At 45.7% G+C, this 18,902-nt stretch overlaps 8 protein-coding genes across 8 annotated transcripts; 6 read left to right on the top strand and 2 right to left on the bottom strand.

Moving 5' to 3' along the window:
* Positions 1–796: 796 nt before the first annotated feature.
* Pmar_PMAR027438 (hypothetical protein) lies at positions 797–1,495 on the top strand (the record flags this gene model as incomplete). Its single annotated transcript, XM_002782735.1, has 2 exons — positions 797–862; positions 1,397–1,495. Coding segments are annotated over 2 exons (165 nt in total), but the record flags the coding sequence as incomplete, so codon positions are not given.
* A 3,322-nt stretch (positions 1,496–4,817) lies between these two features.
* Pmar_PMAR027437 (hypothetical protein) lies at positions 4,818–5,195 on the top strand (the record flags this gene model as incomplete). The annotated part of the gene is made up of 1 exon (XM_002782734.1): positions 4,818–5,195. The coding sequence occupies one exon, from the start codon at positions 4,818–4,820 to the stop codon at positions 5,193–5,195; it is 378 nt and encodes a 125-aa protein (XP_002782780.1).
* Positions 5,196–6,962: 1,767 nt separating this feature from the next.
* On the bottom strand, positions 6,963–8,738 carry Pmar_PMAR027436 (vacuolar ATP synthase subunit b, putative; the record flags this gene model as incomplete). Its single annotated transcript, XM_002782733.1, has 4 exons — positions 6,963–7,539; positions 7,732–8,417; positions 8,462–8,590; positions 8,634–8,738. 4 exons carry the CDS (start codon positions 8,736–8,738, stop codon positions 6,963–6,965), a joined length of 1,497 nt encoding a protein of 498 aa, XP_002782779.1.
* A 1,567-nt stretch (positions 8,739–10,305) lies between these two features.
* Pmar_PMAR027435 (hypothetical protein) lies at positions 10,306–10,716 on the top strand (the record flags this gene model as incomplete). The annotated part of the gene is made up of 1 exon (XM_002782732.1): positions 10,306–10,716. One exon carries the CDS (start codon positions 10,306–10,308, stop codon positions 10,714–10,716), a length of 411 nt encoding a protein of 136 aa, XP_002782778.1.
* Positions 10,717–11,578: 862 nt separating this feature from the next.
* Positions 11,579–12,353, top strand: Pmar_PMAR027434 (hypothetical protein; the record flags this gene model as incomplete). Its single annotated transcript, XM_002782731.1, has 4 exons — positions 11,579–11,806; positions 11,881–12,064; positions 12,110–12,159; positions 12,204–12,353. The coding sequence occupies 4 exons, from the start codon at positions 11,579–11,581 to the stop codon at positions 12,351–12,353; spliced, it is 612 nt and encodes a 203-aa protein (XP_002782777.1).
* Positions 12,354–12,452: 99 nt separating this feature from the next.
* On the top strand, positions 12,453–13,246 carry Pmar_PMAR027433 (hypothetical protein; the record flags this gene model as incomplete). The annotated part of the gene is made up of 3 exons (XM_002782730.1): positions 12,453–12,624; positions 12,677–12,892; positions 12,939–13,246. The coding sequence occupies 3 exons, from the start codon at positions 12,453–12,455 to the stop codon at positions 13,244–13,246; spliced, it is 696 nt and encodes a 231-aa protein (XP_002782776.1).
* A 128-nt stretch (positions 13,247–13,374) lies between these two features.
* On the top strand, positions 13,375–16,004 carry Pmar_PMAR027432 (pre-mRNA-splicing factor SAD1, putative; the record flags this gene model as incomplete). Its single annotated transcript, XM_002782729.1, has 16 exons — positions 13,375–13,524; positions 13,692–13,881; positions 13,931–14,040; positions 14,092–14,207; positions 14,506–14,625; positions 14,681–14,752; positions 14,804–14,879; positions 14,926–14,999; positions 15,043–15,114; positions 15,170–15,238; positions 15,288–15,343; positions 15,387–15,506; positions 15,548–15,630; positions 15,676–15,761; positions 15,807–15,900; positions 15,946–16,004. Exons 1-16 carry the CDS (start codon positions 13,404–13,406, stop codon positions 16,002–16,004), a joined length of 1,518 nt encoding a protein of 505 aa, XP_002782775.1. The 5' UTR covers positions 13,375–13,403.
* Positions 16,005–16,969: 965 nt separating this feature from the next.
* Pmar_PMAR027431 (hypothetical protein) lies at positions 16,970–18,356 on the bottom strand (the record flags this gene model as incomplete). The annotated part of the gene is made up of 9 exons (XM_002782728.1): positions 16,970–17,033; positions 17,055–17,108; positions 17,148–17,251; positions 17,309–17,431; positions 17,477–17,551; positions 17,593–17,695; positions 17,743–17,898; positions 17,948–18,195; positions 18,237–18,356. 9 exons carry the CDS (start codon positions 18,354–18,356, stop codon positions 16,970–16,972), a joined length of 1,047 nt encoding a protein of 348 aa, XP_002782774.1.
* Positions 18,357–18,902: the final 546 nt, after the last annotated feature.

Below are 18,902 nucleotides of genomic sequence, written 5' to 3'. Positions count from 1 at the left end.
GGCGATGGTGGTGGAGTAATGAGGTTATATAGAGGCTTGCCGGTATCAGTGTTGAAAGCCGCTCCTACTGCTGGGATCACCCTTATGGTCAACGATATGCTAAAGCAAGCTTTCGCGGCTTGGGGACGTTGACAAATAGTAATACTGCAAATCTTCGTTTCGAACGTATGTGTTTTGTTGTTATTTTGGGTGTGGGAAAATACGGAAAATTCCGAGGAAATTTTGGAAAATTCTGAGGAAATTTTGGAAAATTTTCGTTTCCGAACGTATGTGTTTTGTTGTTATTTGGGGCGTGGGAAAATACGGAAAATTCAGAGGAAATTTAGGGAAATTCTGAGGAAATTTTGGAAAATCTTCGTTTCGAACGTATGTGTTATTTTGTTATTTGGGAAGTAAAGTGGGGGAAAATTCTGGGAAATTTTTGGAAAATAAGTGTTCGTTTCTGTACATTTTATAACTGATGAACTTCTGAGCTCAGCTGAGGAAAACGAACTTGTATTTCAGCCAGTGTGAGAGATGTGCACATGGTCAACTACATGTGTTGGTGACAGTATGAAAATTGTGGAAAATTTATCTTGGTTTTCTGTGTTTCTAAGAAAAGCAAACTTATATATTCCTTCAACACTAAATGTCTATAATTCTCAGCAGATCTCCTCGAGATTTCCCTGCATCGCATGTTGTAAGTAGTACTAACACCGCGGTTGGTCCTGGGAAATACAACCCGAAATTGCCTAGTGGTGCGCCTGTTGCGGTGAGTGCTCATCGGAGCGCTTTATAGAGAGTTTTTATAAAACAGGTTCGTGAGGAAGTGAGGGCGGATGGGTCAGTGAACACTGTGCAGTTGTGGACTAGAGGAGCTGTGGTAGTAGTGGTATGGGAAATTGGAATTTCTTATGAAAATTTTATACGTATATAACTCTTATGATTAACAAAAGATCACTTGTGTAGGTAGTGAGAGGCTGCAGCCGATCATCGTGGGAAAGTATATAACATGTTTCAGTGACAATATGAAAATTCTGAGAAGAAATTTTTGTTGATTTTTGTACGCGTGCATCTTAACCAATGTGGGAATATACGCTACATGTGTTGGTGACAATATGAAAATTCTTATTGGTTTCTGAACGCGTGGTATGTATATAAACTCCTATATTAACAGAATAATATAATACATGTGCTAGTAACAATATGAAAAAATTAAGGAAATTTTTGTTAGTTTTTGTACGCGTGTATTTCAGCCATTGTGGGGAAATATGCGCATGGTCAACTACATGTGTCGGTGACAATATAGGGATGCTTATTGGTTTCTGTACACTTGCCATATACACTGAGCTCAGTTGAGGAGAGCTAACATACATTCCTAATCCAACACTTGGTGATAGGAAGCGATCATTTTCAGGTTCCCTTTAGAAGCACAGAGGATAAGTTTGCTGTTTACTCGCGGGCGATCGCCTCGAAAACTCCCGGTGAGTGCCTGATCGCTGAAAGCGTGTATTAATGACAATGTGTAACCAGAAGCATGTACATGTTCAACTACAAGTGTTGGTGAAAATATGAAAATTCTGAGGAAATTTTGGGGAATTCTTGATGGTTTGTGAGTACTCCTAGCCGAATTTGTAAGTAAATTAGTATACTTTAGTGATGAAACTCTGGGAAAAAAGTGAGAAAAGCAGACATATATTCCAACCCTGACTAGAAGAGTGGGAAAATATGTGTATCGGTAACAATGGAGTTTCACCCGCTTTACGTGAAGTGGCGAAATGCTGTATGGAGAAACTGATTTTCGCGCTATACAGTAGTCGTGAAATGCGTTTTTCACTAGTGTTTTTATATCACTAGGGTGAAACTCCAATATGAAAATTTTGCGTAATTTCGGGAAAGTTTTTCTGGTTTCTGTACACTCTCATTCGAGCTCGTATGTAGATTTCTATAACTTGCGAGAAATCTTTTAAATTCAGCTCAGGAAAACGGAGCGTATTTTACAACACTTTGTAAAATCGTCACTATTTTTCAATTTTTTTTTCGGAAAATTCCAAATATTTTTTCCAACAGGTCCAGGGACGTACGCCCCCGAGCGCGCGAACAGCAACGGCAGAGGTGTAGGGTATGGGCTCAAGTCTAGGTCTGCACGCCTGGCATCACTCGCCGATGGGAGTACACCATTCACTGCTAGTTCTAGTGTGAACAGTCCTGGTAATAGAAAAATAATGAAAATTTGAGGGCATGTTGGAACGGATTTATTTCATTTTTTGGACTTTTACGTGAAGTGGCGTAAAACTCTATGTGAAAAACGCTCGACAACACACGTTTTACGCGTTATTTTCTGCTGAAATATTTTCTTTTTCATATCATGGGTGGAACTCTAATATTATCATCATACAAGGCGTCATCTGTAGTGCGACACAAACAAGTTGTCTCCTATTTGGGCTGATCGCATACCGTAAAAATAGGAGTACTATGGCAGGTCCAGGAGCATATCTAGGGAAGTGTGATTCTGTTGATGCTGCTGAGAAGAGTGAGAGCCCCCCTCGCAGAACTCCACTAAGGATACCGGCGGCCAGTCGAGGCATACCAACAATACCACCTCGTAGACTTTTACCAGGGGTAATGTGGGAAAATAAGAAAATATTTCGAAATTTTTTGATTGTCGTCTGGGAAAATATGCATATGATGAGGTACATGTGTTGGTGAAAAATAGAAAAAATTTTGTTGGTTTCGGAACCTTTCTACCAGTAGTCTTGAGTGAATTTTTATACTGGAGTTTCACAGAGCGTGATATAAAAAACACCGGTGTGAAACACATTTCACGACTACTGTATATCACCGCGTTGAATATCGCGTTTTTCACCGAGTTTGACGCCACTTCACGTAAAACGGGTGAAATTCTAATGTAGTGTGGAAACTTTTGAGCTCAGCTGAGGAAAACAAACCTGTATTGCGAAATTTGCACATGTTCAACTATGAGGAAATCTTTGTGCACTTTTAGCCGAAATTGCAAAGTGTGATTTTTATGATGAGTGGGGAAACACCTCCTGAGGTTGGTTTGGTGACAGTTAAAAAATTATGAGAAAAATTTTCGTACAGTTCGTCATATGTAAATTTCCATAGTGAGGAAACTCCCGCTGAGCTCAGCTGAGGAAATATGCACATGGTCAACTACTTGTGTTGGTGAAAAATTATGATGAAATTCTCGGGAGTTTTTTGTTGGTTTTTATACACTTCTACCCGAATTCGTATGTGAGTTTCCATGTGAGAAACTCCTGCTCAGCTCAGCTAAGAACAGCGAAGATATATTCCTCCAACATTGGAGTTTCACAACCCGTTTTACGTGAAGTGGTGTGAAACTCGGTGAAAAAGGCGATATTCGCGGTGACATGCAGTAGTCGTTAATTATGTTCTTCACTAGTGTTTTTCATATCACTAGGGTGCCGTGCGGGAATATATGCGCATGGTCAACTACATGTATTGCTGGGAATATGGAAATTTTGAGGAAATTTTGAACAATTATTGTTGATTTTTGTATGCTTATACCCAAAATCGTGAGATTTTTCATAGAATAGTGAGGAAACCTACGAGCTCAGTTGAGGAAACCAACTGCTAGGTTGGTGAAACTTTACTAGTTTTTCTTTTAGTGTTCACTAGGAGATGAAAATTTGGCTATCCCTGTGATGAAGTATACTGGGGTGAATACAGACACATGTGGCCCTGCACACTACCTTATTGACACTGCACGCAAGCTCACCGCACCTGCTATTCGCGATGCTCAGTGGCATAAATACAGAACTACTAGGGAGGTTTTCGAGCCGAGTCATCATATAGAGAATACGCTGCCAGATAAGACGGTTCCTGGTCCGGGAGTATATCATGGGTTGAATAAAAATGAATATAAATTCCCAAATTTGGGCACGAGTCAGTTCAGAAGTAAAGTCCCTATGGCGCACCAGGTTGACGTAGCGGTGAAAAAAGCAGAAGTGCTTGACTGGAGTTGCTCGACAACAGAAAGTTCAGTGAAAAGTGAAATGAAATCTTTTCTGGATATTACTTGTGGTCATTATAGTGATGCGAGAGTGGCTATTAAATCTCGCAAGGGGAAAAACGCACCGTTTTCGTCTAGTGTTGAACGCAGTGATGGATGGGCTCGCAAGGTGGAAACGCCCTATACTACAACGCATAGTGGAGTTCCTGGACCGGGGGCCTATGCGAAACAATTGTCTCTAGCTGAAGACGCAGTTACAGTACTTGCTCGTGCGACTGCTCCTGAAGTGGGTGGTGATGGGTATACTACTAAGACGATTCGACATAGGTTAGAAGTGGTCCCGGGGGTACATGTGCGAAGGTCTGAGGACCCTGTGGTAGCTTTGAGGCAACATAGGAAATATTATGGTGTACATAACCCACTGCATATGGCAATAGTGACGGAAGCGCTTGATAAACATAAGCCTGTGAGTGCGTTTCACTCGAGTGACTGTCGGCCGTGTAATAAACCGTTGGTACAAGGGACCCCGGGTCCAGATGAATACAATACGGCTGAGGTTATTTCCATGGTGAAATCAGTGTTGGAGAAAACTGCGGTTGGTCGCAAAGGAGTTTTCGGCACATGTGCGAGTCGCGATGCTGGTTCGGCGTTTACTTTGGGAGAATCTGCCATGCATAGGAGTAAACGACATGAATTAGAAGAAGTACGATCTCCTCGGTCAGCGGTCAGCCCGGGGAGAAAAGCATCGCCACGCTCGCGACGTGTACGTATCACATCTAAGAGGCGCACTGTGCAAAGGCCCCCTAAAGTTCATGGGCCGACACCTACGACGTATAGTCCACTCATGTTGGATGAAGTGACTTATAATAATGTTAATAAGAAGGCGAAAAATGAGCATTTGAGTTTTGGCACTAGCCATGATAGATTTGGTCACACTGGAGGAGCCTTCACTATTCGTGATGTTCCTGGTCCTGGTGAATACAGTCTTAGAGAATACCAGGGCGTGAGCGCTGCTGAAACGCGTTCTGATCGGTTCTCAACGGGCGTTGCTGGTGCAGATTACACGGCTATTACTTCGACTAGCGGCGAAGTTGGTCCCGGCTCGTACGAGGCATTCGGCTCGACTAGTGGAATATCACATAATGTGACTATGAACACGCCTTGGAAAGAGTTGTCTTCGAAGGGCCTTATAAGTCGCATGCGAAGTGGTCGTACTAGATAAGCATTTGCTGATGTATACCATGGCTCATAGGCTGCCGATGTTGAATCTTGACTCGGTTGCGTTTGTTACGGTATGATATTGATGGTCAGTTATCAGTGTCGGTCACTATGGACGGTTATAAGCATTTGCTGATGTATACCATGGCTCATAGGCTCCCGATGTTCCATTCTAACTTAGTTGCGTTTGTTACGGTATGGAATTGGTAGTCAGTTAACATTGTTGGTTACTATGAGTAATATCAGTAGCATAGCGCCGCAAGGATATCGGAGCCTTGACAAAGCCACATTAAATAAGGTCCTTTTTAACTTTCAACGATGTTGGTGATGTCCACGGACCGTGTGTAGATGTATTTTTCTACTTCGACAGCTGAGAGCTTTGGACCTCCATCGTCTGTGGGGGGTCGAAGTGAATCTTGTAAGAGGATGATTCACCAGGTCGTCGAAAAGGAGATTCCTAAGGCTCCTGCTTATCAGAAGTAGGCCGGTGCGTTGTGAGGAGCTCATGAAGCAACAATTCTTGCAGGTCTATGTGCACATACCAACAAGATTATGTAAAACTTCCCTTACATGGTGTTATCGTCAATCGAGAGTTATATAAGATTCACAAGCAAGCATTCGCAGGCTCGGGAGGAAATGTCTCTGGTGTCAGTTCGCTGAATTCTATGACTACATTTCGAGACTCCTACCAGAAGCACACTGCAACAGAAAGAGAAAAAGCAAAACCTGGCATTTGCAGACCTGAAGGGGAGTTGCATGTCGACCTAGAAGCGCCATTGTTGTTCACAAACAGCCTTGCTCATGAACACTACCCGGCGCCTGATACTAGCATTGGTTTGGGTAGACAAATGACTTATAGCAGTGGAGTAAGCCGACCCCCGGTGAAGTTACCTTTCAAGAGTTCTAGTACTTACAGGAGAGATTATTATAACTCTGATTTGGAATATGTGAAGGAGAGCAACATGCCTCTGAATGTCAATAATGTTGTAAAGCCAGTTCATGCGAAACTGATCGCTGAGGCTTTCCTTAGTGAATGTGTGAAGTATGCATAGTAGCGCTGTAGGAGTATTATTATTTTTATTACTACAACTAGTACCAAGATGTTGATGATCATGAATGATGTACATATTACCCTCACCTGAGGGTTGTCTTGTGTTGTTAGTCGGTGGTGGTTGCACGGATTTCTTTGGTGGTTAACTCCTTTATCGATTTGTTGGTGGTTGATAGAATGTGTCATAGCCATGTTGACCTCCTACACACTTACACGTTCAGTTTCTACTAGAGTAGGACTGGCGGGACCTGCTAGTCCGATCTTGGAGAGATGAGCATGCTAAGGCATGTATCGTATCATGATGACGTTGATAGTAACGCAGACACTATTAATAGGAGTGATAATTATAGGTGATGTCAATTCCGACTAGTTAGTCGATTAATGATCGTTTACACTCTGATGGAGATTCCACTAGGTTCAATAAGAATCTCCTTTCTCCGATAAATCGCTCATCCACTTGCAGGGCTTCGCCTATTTGGTGACAATACTACTTGGGCTGTAACTTCTTGGACACGACACGTCAATTATGTGATTAACTACAAACGCAAATTTGACTTGTGGTAGAGAATTCCTCGACAGAGATCACTCACCCACAGAAGGAGACATACCTCCTTACTGTCTACGGAACAGTGGCAATTGTTATAAAACAACTCAATGGAAGTTGGTCCTTGTAGCAATAGAAAATGCACAAGCGTCTGCTGCTGATGATGATGAAGACAACTACTTGGACTCCTGAGCGGCCTTCTGAGCCTCACGATCACGAGGATAGTACTTATCCTTGACCTTCTGGGGCACCTTCTTGAGCATACTCTCAGGGAAGAGACGGAGGAGCTCCCAAGCGATATCCAATGACTGGAAGATATCACGGTTCTCATAGGGACCCTGGCTCAAGAACTTGGACTCGAACTTATCAAGGAACTCCAAGTACAAGTGATCCTCCTCACTAAGAGCCTCCTCACCAACGACAGCCTTCATGGCACGAGTATCGACACCAACAGCGTAGTTAGCATAGAGCTGATCGGACACACTAGGATGATCCTCACGAGTCATACCACGACCAATACCGGACTTCATCAAACGTGACAGAGAGGGCAAGACATTAATCGGGGGATACACCTGTCTGTTATGCAGAGATCTATCGACGAAGACCTGGCCCTCAGTGATGTAACCCGTAAGATCGGGGATAGGATGAGTAATATCATCGTTAGGCATGGTCAGGATGGGGAACTGGGTGATGGAACCGTTACGGCCCTCAACACGACCGGCACGCTCGTAAATGGTGGCGAGATCGGTATACCTGAAAAATACACAAATTGGCAACAATAGTCAACACTATGTGAAGTGGCAAGTAACTGAGACCCTCAGATTAGCATGACCACGGTTTTCTTCATTTTCAATTGCACTCAGAATACTAAGTGAGAAGTAAGTGTTTATCATCCTTGGGCGCGACTACTAATTCATCCCACATGAACAAGTAACCCAAGCTTACATGTAACCGGGGTAACCACGACGACCGGGGACTTCCTCACGGGCAGCAGAGACCTCACGAAGAGCATCAGCATAAGAGGACATATCAGTCAAGATGACGAAGACATGCTGCTCACGCTCGTAGGCGAAGTACTCAGCAGCAGTAAGCACGAAACGAGGAGTGACGATACGCTCAATGGTGGGATCGTTAGCCAAGTTCATGAACAAGACCACATTCTCCATAGAACCGTTCTCCTCGAAATCATTACGGAAGAATCGGGCAGTTTCCATATTGGCACCCATAGCTCCGAAAATGATAGAGAAATTCTCCTTGGAGTGATCATGGATATCCTTACCCTGGACAAGCTGAGCCTGACGGCACACCTGGGCGGCGATCTCATTATGAGGAAGACCGGCAGCAGAGAACAAAGGTAGCTTCTGGCCACGGACGACTGAGTTCATGGTATCCAAGGCAGAGAGACCGGTCTGAATCATCTCCTTAGGGTACTGACGAGACTTGGGGTTAATGGGGGAACCATTGATAGGCAGGTACTCCTCGGCCAAGACTTGAGGGCCCTTATCGATGGGCTGACCGGAACCGTTGAAGGAACGACCCATGATCTCATCGGACATAGGCATCTTGAGGGTATCACCCGTGAGCTCAATGTAGCAGTTCTTGTTATCGACACCACTAGTGCCCTCGAAGACCTGATAGAGAATAATAAACTACAGAAAAAGGACAAAATATTTACCTGCACGACAGCCTTGGAGCCGTTGACTTCCAAGATCTGTCCCTGCCTAGTGGAGCCATCAGCCAAAGTGAGATTCACGATCTCATTGTACTGGGGGAACTTCACGTTATCAAGGATAACCAAGGGACCCTGACAAAACCGATGAGAAGAGTGTAAGAAGCATAAGCTCTACCTCAACACCCGTGATGGTCTGATACTCAACACGAGGATTGATAGTGTAATCCCTGGTCACTGCAGCTGCATTGATCGCAGCCGCGTCCATCTTAGTAGTAGCCATTATTCGGAAAAAATCGGGGAACTGTCATCATCGATATTCGAAGACCGATCAGAGCTACCATTGATGATCTTGAAACGACAAGAAGTGGAAAGTTTAGGCTGAGGCTGCGGCGCCCACTATAAGCGAGCTCAGCTTACTGAGGAATTGCAAGAGTGCAAGATTAATGGTGACGCCGATTCTAAAAATTACACGGGGTGACACCTCACTCCGGGATCTAGTTTTACATCCATGAGATGAAATTAAAACTCAGGAGGGATCCATTGACTGTGTCACTGTGTTGCGATCTACTGTATCGTACGCCCATAATGGTGGAACGCCCGCTAATCAGTCGACACTACTATTGAGATTCTTGACTCGAAAACCGAGGTCACGTAATAATCGATATATGTAGTAAGATTGGTGATAGGGTGGGAAATCTTGAACTCCAAGTGGCTGTAACATCATGGGAAAAACGCAGCTTGTGGAATCTCGTTTTGCCTAATGTCCTCGGTAGCCAGTCGAGATGCTCCATAAAATGTATACATAATTGCGCTATAACCCGACAAGAGCTCCACGAAACAGCAACACAAGGAGAGGAGCAAGCTGCGGACTTGGATAAGAGATCTATACCGTAGTGGTTGCATATCCCGTTATTTCTCTATGGGGTGACTATCTCGAGAGACTGCGTAGTATCATCAGTGATACCACTTGTGAGGAAATATTGTACACAAGTGTCTTCTGTAATTTTAGATTCTTGTGATACTAGTCTCCCTCGCTAGCCTAGCGTATTCTTTATGATTACTGTATTGATCATTAGTTAAGAACCACTTGTTAATAACTCTTGCTGAGTTATCTAATCCTAACACCACCACTTTAATCATAGTTGCGATATTCTCTCAATGGTAGACACCATCTTACCCGTTGCCTCTCTCCAGGAGCGTGCCTGTTTGAACTTGGCGGCCCTTACTCTCTGGCGGCGATCGCTAGACCAACGTGTAGACCATGTTGCTTATGTTTCCTCGATATGGGATTACTGTCGGGTACGGATCGGTCCATTCAGGGTCATTCGGAGTTTGGTGAAAGGGTGTGACGGTGAAGGTTCCGTGTGCGTCACCAATGATTCTGAGCATCTCATTGTGATAGATCGGGTTAGTAAGGAGGTCCGAGAAGTGCCATGAGAGGCGTGGAGGCTCATGCGAGACCTATCCGAAGATCTAGCGTTGGGGAAGAGGAGTCCCAGTCGACTACTGTAGAAGGCTGTCGCGAACCTCGGCTCATCAGGAAGTTGCCAACCTTGGGTCACCGCATCTGCATAGATCGATCGCGCAATGAAGTGCTAATAGCCTGTCCAAGTTCGGAAGGTCCGCAGGGGAATGGCAGGGTCATCGCCGTATCCTTGATCGACCCTAGCGTTGTCCGTTCCCTGGATATCCCGGACCTGAACCTCGGCTCTGTCATCGGGATCAAGCACTCTTCTAAGACGGGCTTGATTTACTTATTGGACTATGACAACTCACGTGTTGTTCGCATCCGTCCGATGGGCAGGAAAACTGAAATCATTTCGGTACTGTCGACGTATCGGTCCAGCATGGGAGGATCATTAGAGAAGTTGGGCTGGTCTGTGGACTTCGACGTTTTCATCGATCAACAAGGACGAGACTGCCTAATTGTGGCCGATACTCAGAACGAGCGATTGATATTGTGGCGGGGTGACGATCCTATTGGCCATGACCTGACTGGTCCTATGCAGACGGCACCTTGCGCAGTCACAGTGGACGACCGCAGACGTTTCGATGCTGATGGACGACCTCGGGCTTACTTCGGTATGTATGGAAACATGTCCGTCTGGCAGATCACCCTAGATACGGTTGAGCCTTCTGTTGAAGTCGTAACTAACGTCTTTCCATTGGATATCGCTATTGATAAGAGAAATGGGAGACTATTCGTTGCCGATGCCGTTAGTGACAGTGTTGTAGAAATCCAGCGTTTGGAAGAGTGACTGGCATTACGGCGCTCGGTGGAATTTCTAAGTCAAAACCGTACTGTGTTGAAGGTGCTTGTGGAGATTCAATGAGATAGCAAAGGAATCAATTTCTCATCGACTGCTCTTTATCGGAAAATGAAGGATCTCCTTCGGTCGAGAATCGATCATGATTGACCGCTTGAGGGTAGAAGTTACGGTTGAAGTTGTACCGAAATTGATGTTCCTATGTGCGAAAAAGAAGTTACTATCACTTCGAAATTGAAGTTCCTAAACCGCGCACCGTCGAATTGAAGTTTCGATTGGGATATCTTCGCTCGCCTGGTGAAATGAAGTTTTTATGTTGGAAAGAGGTTGATAAGATGTAAATAGCACCTAGCATTGCATCCATATACAACACACATACACAATGATGAGTCGATCGGGTTATCGATCCGCTCTGAAGAGAAGCTGTCGTGTAAAGGGGATACAGTAAAGAGCATAAGGATGACTCGGTTCTCCTAGCGTTAGACGAGCATTCTAGTTGGTGGTATGCTCGATGCCCCCGAGTCGGGGATAGTGGCCTCGAAAGGAATAGTGGGCCTGTTTCATAGGAGCAAATTGCGCCTTAAACTTAAGTAACTCCTTAAGTATACCTTAAGTAAGTCCTTAAGTTGCTCCTATATTTAAGGCGCCTTAAATTAAGTATCCTTGTGAAACATGCCCAGTGACAGGTTCGAATCCATGTCGAAACTGTGGTGGCAACAAAAAAACGTTGAAGATTTTTTTCACTGCGCCATGAAATTATTTCTAGTTGTAAGGTCAGTTCCAGAAGGTTGGGTTTTTTTAATATCATGTGTCTTTCATCATACCTTCCTATCAGTAGTACCGTATAATGACCATGTCTCCCTCCTCTACTGCTACTCCAGATGTGACCAACAGGATAGACCGTCTAGAGTCCACGATGAGCCGACTGGAGGGTATGCTCTCTATGTTCATACAGGGCAGCATACAGACAACGACGACAGGGCAAGGGGGGTTAGGCCCGGCGTCTTCATCTATTGTGGAGGATCATGATGATGCTAAGGAGCAGATAAACCCTTCTGGGAATACCCAGAAGATAGCCAAGGTAGTAACATAGAACGAATTTGATGCTAGGTGAATATATTCCAGTATTCTGAACCAGTCCTCCTCCTCCTATAGGTAGCCTCAGAGGCACAGCTTGATACGTCGTCAGAAGCACCCGTCATTGGTGTTGCCCCACCGACTGGTAGTCCGTCTCCTACGAAGAGGAGGGTAGCTGGTGATGCAGAGGAGGAGGAGGAAGGGGGTCGGCAACCTAGGGCTAAACGGAAGCGATCAGAAAAGGAAGTGGATGCAACTAGAGGTTATACGAGAGAATATCAGTCCGGTTCATCGTTATTACATTCAGCTGAGTATTGTGATGATGATGCCGCTGCAGTGCAACACCCCTTAGATGAGGTCTGTTTCAGTTCACTACTACTTCTAAGAATATTTTTGTTCAGGGACTGCCCACGGAGGTCTCGACACCGGTGATCTCCGCTCAACACTGTGTAGAGGAGCATGTGCCTGGCCGGACTCCCTTGAAAGTGCTGCGGCAGCGTGGAGGCATGTACGACGAAGCTGTCGGACGTCAAGGAGGAAGGAGGAGTTGACGTGGTAACTGCATTAGCGTCCCATTGGCTCACTTGGGATGAGGTTATTGGACTTCACACTAAGGAAGAGGAAGAAGAAGAACAGCCAGTACTGCCACTATGCTTGATACGCCCCCGACAACAGCAGAGGAGACTGATGAAAATATAGGAGGCAACTTATTCCCTGATGATGATAATACTCCCAGGGTGGTCGCCTCACCTAGTCCTGCCGCTCGGCCTCCTATGAATGCTAGGGAGAGGAAGAAGGAGTGGTTTCAATCTCTGTATAGCAGTAGTGATGGTAATACTTAGTAGTGGAGGGTTTATGGTAATCTCTTGTATAGGTGTTAAAGCAACCCCTTGTCGGTACTATGCTCAAGGGAGGTGTGCCAAGGGCGACGCCTGTTCATACAGCCACGACGAGGTGGCTGCTGGCAAGCTCAGGAAGGCTCATCGTGATGCTATGGCCAGTGTGCCGTGTAAATTCTACATAGTATTGGGACGAGGGTGTAGGGAGGGAGATGCCTGTCGGTACTCTCATGAGGTGGCCAGCTTCCCATGTAGGGACATTTCTCATCTAACTTGGTGATCATGTATCGTCTTCAGGCGTACGAGAGTCTATCAGTGGCCGTTGTGGGCAGAGCGGCCCTCCGCAGAGCAGCTGTCCGATGCGGCACTTCCCATTGGCGGTACGCCAGTCGGAGGTGTATAAGACGTGGATCATGGAGCTGTACTCTCCCTTTATAAAGGAGAGAATGGAGGCGGGGGATGACCGAGTGGCATCACTATGGGCGGGGTTTTACACGGACACAGTGTCCGATCCGGCGACCCTGAATCGCAATTTCGAGCAGATCAACACGTACATTGCTCAAAGGGTTGGAGCTAATACGGCAGGACATCGATGGGGGCACTGACTTCAAAGTTGATGATACTTTTCAATATTTTATCACTCTATAATGTTGAGTACTAGTACGGGGAAGTACTGTTTTCGTTATTGTCAGTCTTAGGCCCGATCGAGTATAGCTCGTTAGTGAATAAAAGGAAGTTTGTTGTTGATCATATCAGTAGTGAATGTCTCCTCCTCCTCCTCCTCCTCCTGGTGAGATGGATGTAGCTCCTGCAAAGCGGCCGAGGATCTCCAAGGCATTGGATAAGGTTAATAAAACTATGGAGAAAAAGTGTCCCTATCTGGGTAGTAAGGAGGGAATCATCCACAAAACTATAATGTTCCCGGGGGGGTCCACGTATGGCTAGGAACTCCCATCAGTTTCCCATGTGAATGTCGAAACATTGCTATGAAACCCTGGGGGGGCGTTATTTCACAGAGTTGGGTGGTATAGGGTGTAGCCGAATTGTCAGGTACTGTAAACAGGAATATGCTAGACTTCGATTTCGAAAAGGTCTGTAGTGTAACCCTTTCGAATGAGAATGTCTACGCGTGTTTGGTATGCGGTAAGTATTACACTGGTAGAGGTCAAGGGACGTGTGCCTATACGCATGCTCTGGAGAAGGATCATTACGTCTTCATTAACCTCAAGAATACTAGAGTGTAAGGCTGTTCTCCTCCGCAGACTGGATGCACAGGCTCTTCGGGGTAGGTATTGTATACCGGATGGGTATGAGGTTATTGATGCCTCTTTGGACGATATACGGTATAACCTCAATCCTACATTTACCAGAGATATGCTAAATAGCACTATTGATAAATGTAATGCTAATTTTAACTGTGTATGGGGGTATGTGTGTGTCGTATCATCAGCTACGGCTATCGGCTTCACACTGGACGGCCGGCCCTTCCTGCCGGGCTGTGTCGGGTTGAATACGATAAGTGGTGGCACTGACTACCTCAATGTGATCGTTCAGATACTACAACAGGTCAGTTTGATGGGAGGAATATATGTTTGAGTTCAGCGGTTTACTCTTGCTACTGCTCATTACAAGAATTAGAGTAGTAGTGTTCGAGACACACAAAGAATTTCCTGCAGTTTCCTCCAAGTTTTCATGTTGTGACCAACACGTAAAATATGTTCACTTTCCTCAGCTGAGTGTGTATGAGAATTGGGAGGGTACAGAAACTAACAAAATTTTCTCAGATTTTTGGTATTGTTACCAACACATGTGGTTGACTATGTATATGTTTTACTGCATGGTCTGTACTATGTTTGTGTAACAGGTTGTACCACTGAGGAATTCCCTACTGACGAAGAAACAAGATCTTGACGCGAGTCGGACGGATATTACGGAGGCTCTTGCTGAGCTGTTTAGGAAGACGTACAATGCTAAGAACTTCAAGGTGATGGAGGGCGTCTGAGGAGGGAGGGATGGGATATCAGTATGGAAGTGTTCAGGGTGTGGTATCGCCTCATGAGTTCCTCCAAGTTGTTAGTATCAAAAGTAAAAAGCATTTCTTCACATCACAGGTAGTAGTGGTATAATGGTGGAAATATTGATTATTGATCTACCCTTTTCAGAGGGACCCCGCGGAGTTCCTCACGTGGCTGTTGAATCATCTCAGACCTCACAAAACTATCAACAAAATATTCAAAGGTAGTTAACTAAAGTAGTGTCTGGTATTAGGCTACATACTGCTCAGGTGAGATCTTGGTGAAGACCTGTCGTAACCTCGATAGTCAAACCGCTGGGGATGTTTGGGAAGAGACTACCTCTGTACGCCGCACAGCTACTATCGAGTCTATTCTACACCCTTTAGGAGTTCCTCACCCTCACGTTGGATCTACCGGATGCCCCACTGTTCAAGGACACACAGGAGTTCATCCCACAGGTGATGATGATGCCCTACTGAGTAGGTCGGCCATCATCACCATACACCGTATCAGGTGCCAATGATTTCGCTACTCGATAAGTTCAACGGAGAGACTATAGTCGAGGATTTGGTCCATCGGCAGGTTAGGTCATTCAGAGGTATGCATTGAAGTGTGTTGTTTTCCACTGTAGTTGCGGAAGTATACGCTCAAGCGGTTGCCTCCTTACCTTATATTCGTTACTAAGAGGTAGTAGTACTAGTGACGGTGTTTTCACTTTATGTGAGTTCAGGTTTAAGAAGAATAACTTCACAGTTGAGAAGAATCCTACTCTCGTTCGTTTCCCATTGAAGGGGTTGGACATGAAGGATTGGGTTCATCCATCTTGGCACAACATAAACGAACACACCAAGTAAAGCTCTTAGCTTCGCAGTAGAGTAGGATATCTCCTAGATACGACCTCGTCGGGCTGGTGTCGCATTCCGGCCAGCCGGAGGCGGGCATGGGAGTCTACAAAGCATATGTGTTACATTCAAGTGAGATGTGAATAGAATGAAAACAGCAGACGGGATTGCCATCAGGAACAAACCAATGGCAAGAAACTCATGATTTGAATGTGGCTCCTATTCTGCCGCAGAGTGTTGCCCTTATGGAAACCTACATACAGGCAGGTTCATGCGTGTCACTATTCGACGATTATTTCTGCGTGTAGGTGTATCAGCGAGAGGATGTACAGTCAGATGGTACATTTACGGACAATGTTGTGGTGGCCAAACCAGGTGAAGAAGAGGAGGATATCTTCGGCGGTGAGGGACTCTCTGGATGCTGTGTTCTTTGTAATATGTTTACAGGTGGCGACGAGAATATGAAGGATCGGGATCTGGCCCTCGCCGGTATCGAAATCGGTTAAACTACACTATTATTATGATCGAGTATTTTCCGATATGTGTAATTTTGAGTTGGATAGTTTTGAGTGGTGGAACTCCCAGATCCCACAAGACGAGTTTCGACTGGACCTTGCCACGCCCTAGAAACAGCATTTTAAAGATGGTACACGCGTCTAAATAGCAACAGAGTTTATGCGGATATGTTGACCGTAGAATGCTTCATTTGGAAGGGCTAGCAGCGTGTTTAGTTACAGTAATTCGAGATCGGTGAATTTCTCTCATACGCCTGATATTTTGGACCCCAATTGACTCGCTGTTTACGACCATGTCTTCAGTACCGCATCACAGCAACACTCTACATTTATTCAACTAGGCCTTAGTGATGAAGTGGCGGGGCTCACTGAATCCACGTCCATGGACTCAATCAATGAATTTTACATAGGTCCCCGGTTCGATCTCCGGGTAGGACATTTCTCCATCATTAAAGTGTTACGTGCATATCTCTTCGAGCTGTTCGCATAATCGAGTTAACCAATTTTTCCCAATACCTCCTCATACAGAGGAGTCGTTTGACCTATATGATAGCCTCCCACGCTTCGCAGTTAAGCCAGAATAATTCTGCACGCACGCACTCACAACGCGAAAGTGCCTGTTGTTGCAGTATATGCTCCGCTCGCTCCGCAATATCGACCAGGACGGCGGAGAATCTTGTTCCATACATTGGTGGTAGTTGTTCTGTACCCTTGAGGTCAGGTTGTGTGTGTAATGATAACGCTGTTACTCTTGAAACCCAACAGGGGTTCTCAGGCAGCTAAAGCTTGCTAAAAGTTAGTATACGTTCAAGTGTGGAGAATAATAATAGCAGAAAGTAATCGCGAAGTTGTATCGTCATCATTGTTCTTCCTTTACACACTTCTCCTGATCAACCATCCAAAAAGAACTGCACTCGTGTGCCTCAATCCCCGTCAGTTTCCGGAGAATATCGGTATCAGACATCTCCTTCTTCCGAGGCCACGGTGATCTCTGAGTGTACTAGCATGAATATCCACACCCTGAGATAGCAGACCTACTACCTGTTCGACCCATCTACGAAGATCTGATGGCGAATTCCACTCTTCACTGTCGACCTGAACGTCAAATATCAACTCCGCTTCACATGGCCATACCCCACTTTCTGAGTGCTGGGGACAGGGAAAACCTCCCGTTTTTCTGAGTTAACTAAAGCGTCTATTCCGAACCTCCTGAGAATATGTAGACTCTTCTCAACCACCTGTATGAGTGATATAAAGGTGAACAACCCCACATCGGTCGTCGTAGCGCTGCTCACCTTCCATTCCTCATCGGTCATCCGTGTCGAACTCCCTTCCCCCTTCTCCTCGTCATCATCATAGAGGCCAAGTTCCTCCAGTAGTGGCACTTTTTTATGACCCGGAGAGTCGCTGGCCTCCAGCTGAGAAAGATTAACCGTTTACAATGAGGAGTGATCCTCATTCACCTGGTCAGATGTGGAAGTAGCCACTTTGCGATGTTTACGGCATGCGACCCCTTGACCCTCTCCCTTTTCCCCACCCTAAAGACACCATCACAGGACCATACCACACCACTCACTACACCGCGCTTTGTCCCTCTCTTCTTCTCGGCACCCGGCGAGACAGATGACTGGTCTCCCTCATCTTGCATCGAAGAGCGGCGGAAAATAAATGACCGTGGAACCCTGGGAATGAACACTGTAAAATCGTCCAGCAATAGAGTAAGGATCACCTCTCGATTTTCTTGCCTCCTCCTCCACGAGTGAATGCAACTGGCAGAGTCTCGTGCGCCTCCGTCGGCTCTCCTGTTCGGTGGTCTTCAGCAATAACAGCAGGTAGAAAACGGCCATTATCGATAGATGAAGGCGCATAGACCTTATCACCGGGCCTGAGATAGGAGGAATACCACTATCCTTGATAGTGTGGAGGGAGCCCACCTAAAGAGCATCCAGTCCCCATTGATATGAGCCTCCCCTGGTGAGAGTACTGATGTTATATCACACTCTTTTTGCAGGTGCTTAGCCTCACTGTCGGGTGGGTAGGACAGTACCAAAGCATAGGTAGATGATGCTGCTGCTGCCGCGTCGTTCATAGCCTTCTTCACTTCCCCTCCAACATCCAACCTCTGACACTCCTCCACATTCACCAAGGTGTATAATCGTCCACCGTTGATGCTAGCAAGTATCTAATCCACCCTAGAGCAACTCTTCAGCATATGCCACTTACAGAATCTCCAATGCCGATCGACCCTCCTCCTTCACCATCATGCTTAGCGTAGTCAAGTGCAGTTCCAGAGAATTGCAGTTGAAGACAGTGCCGGGAGGGGAAAGGGTGACGAGAGGGCATATGCTGAGTAATATAAACGTCGATATCGATGTCTATATTGGTGGTAGCTCCACTCACATAAGGTGGGACTATCCTTATGTTCTCCCTGAATACGGCCCATTGGCTGGTATTCCCATTAGATGGTATACACGACGACGACCCCTGCCTCGTGGTGTCATTAACCGATGGTGATGACTGTGAAGTAGTAGACTGCTGCTTCACCAACGTAACCCTGTACTTACAGGTCTTCTGATCGTATCTGAGTTTGCCTATATACACCAATGCCAGCAGCAGGACTATGACTACCCTTCAATGATCGCCCTCTGATTAGCCGGCAAATAGGGTATACTCTGCAACACTACATGTTGCCCTCTCACTAAGTCTATCTCATGCGGTGGTAGCATCAGTGGGTTCACAGTCTTGCTTGCTGCTGCTGCTGGCACTGGGGCAGGAGGAGGAGGCGGTGGGGACGTGCCCTGCCATGAATACTACGATGAACCTCTTAGTCCATGTACCTCTATCTTAGGCCCCTTCGCACTAACACCATCATCATCATCAGCCCTGCCT

The sequence above is a fragment of the Perkinsus marinus genome, assembly GCF_000006405.1.
Source record: "Perkinsus marinus ATCC 50983 genomic scaffold scf_1104296938468, whole genome shotgun sequence".
NCBI lineage: Eukaryota > Perkinsozoa > Perkinsida > Perkinsidae > Perkinsus > Perkinsus marinus.
Note: the sequence above shows the minus strand (reverse complement) of the source record. Positions and strands in the feature narration are given on the sequence as shown.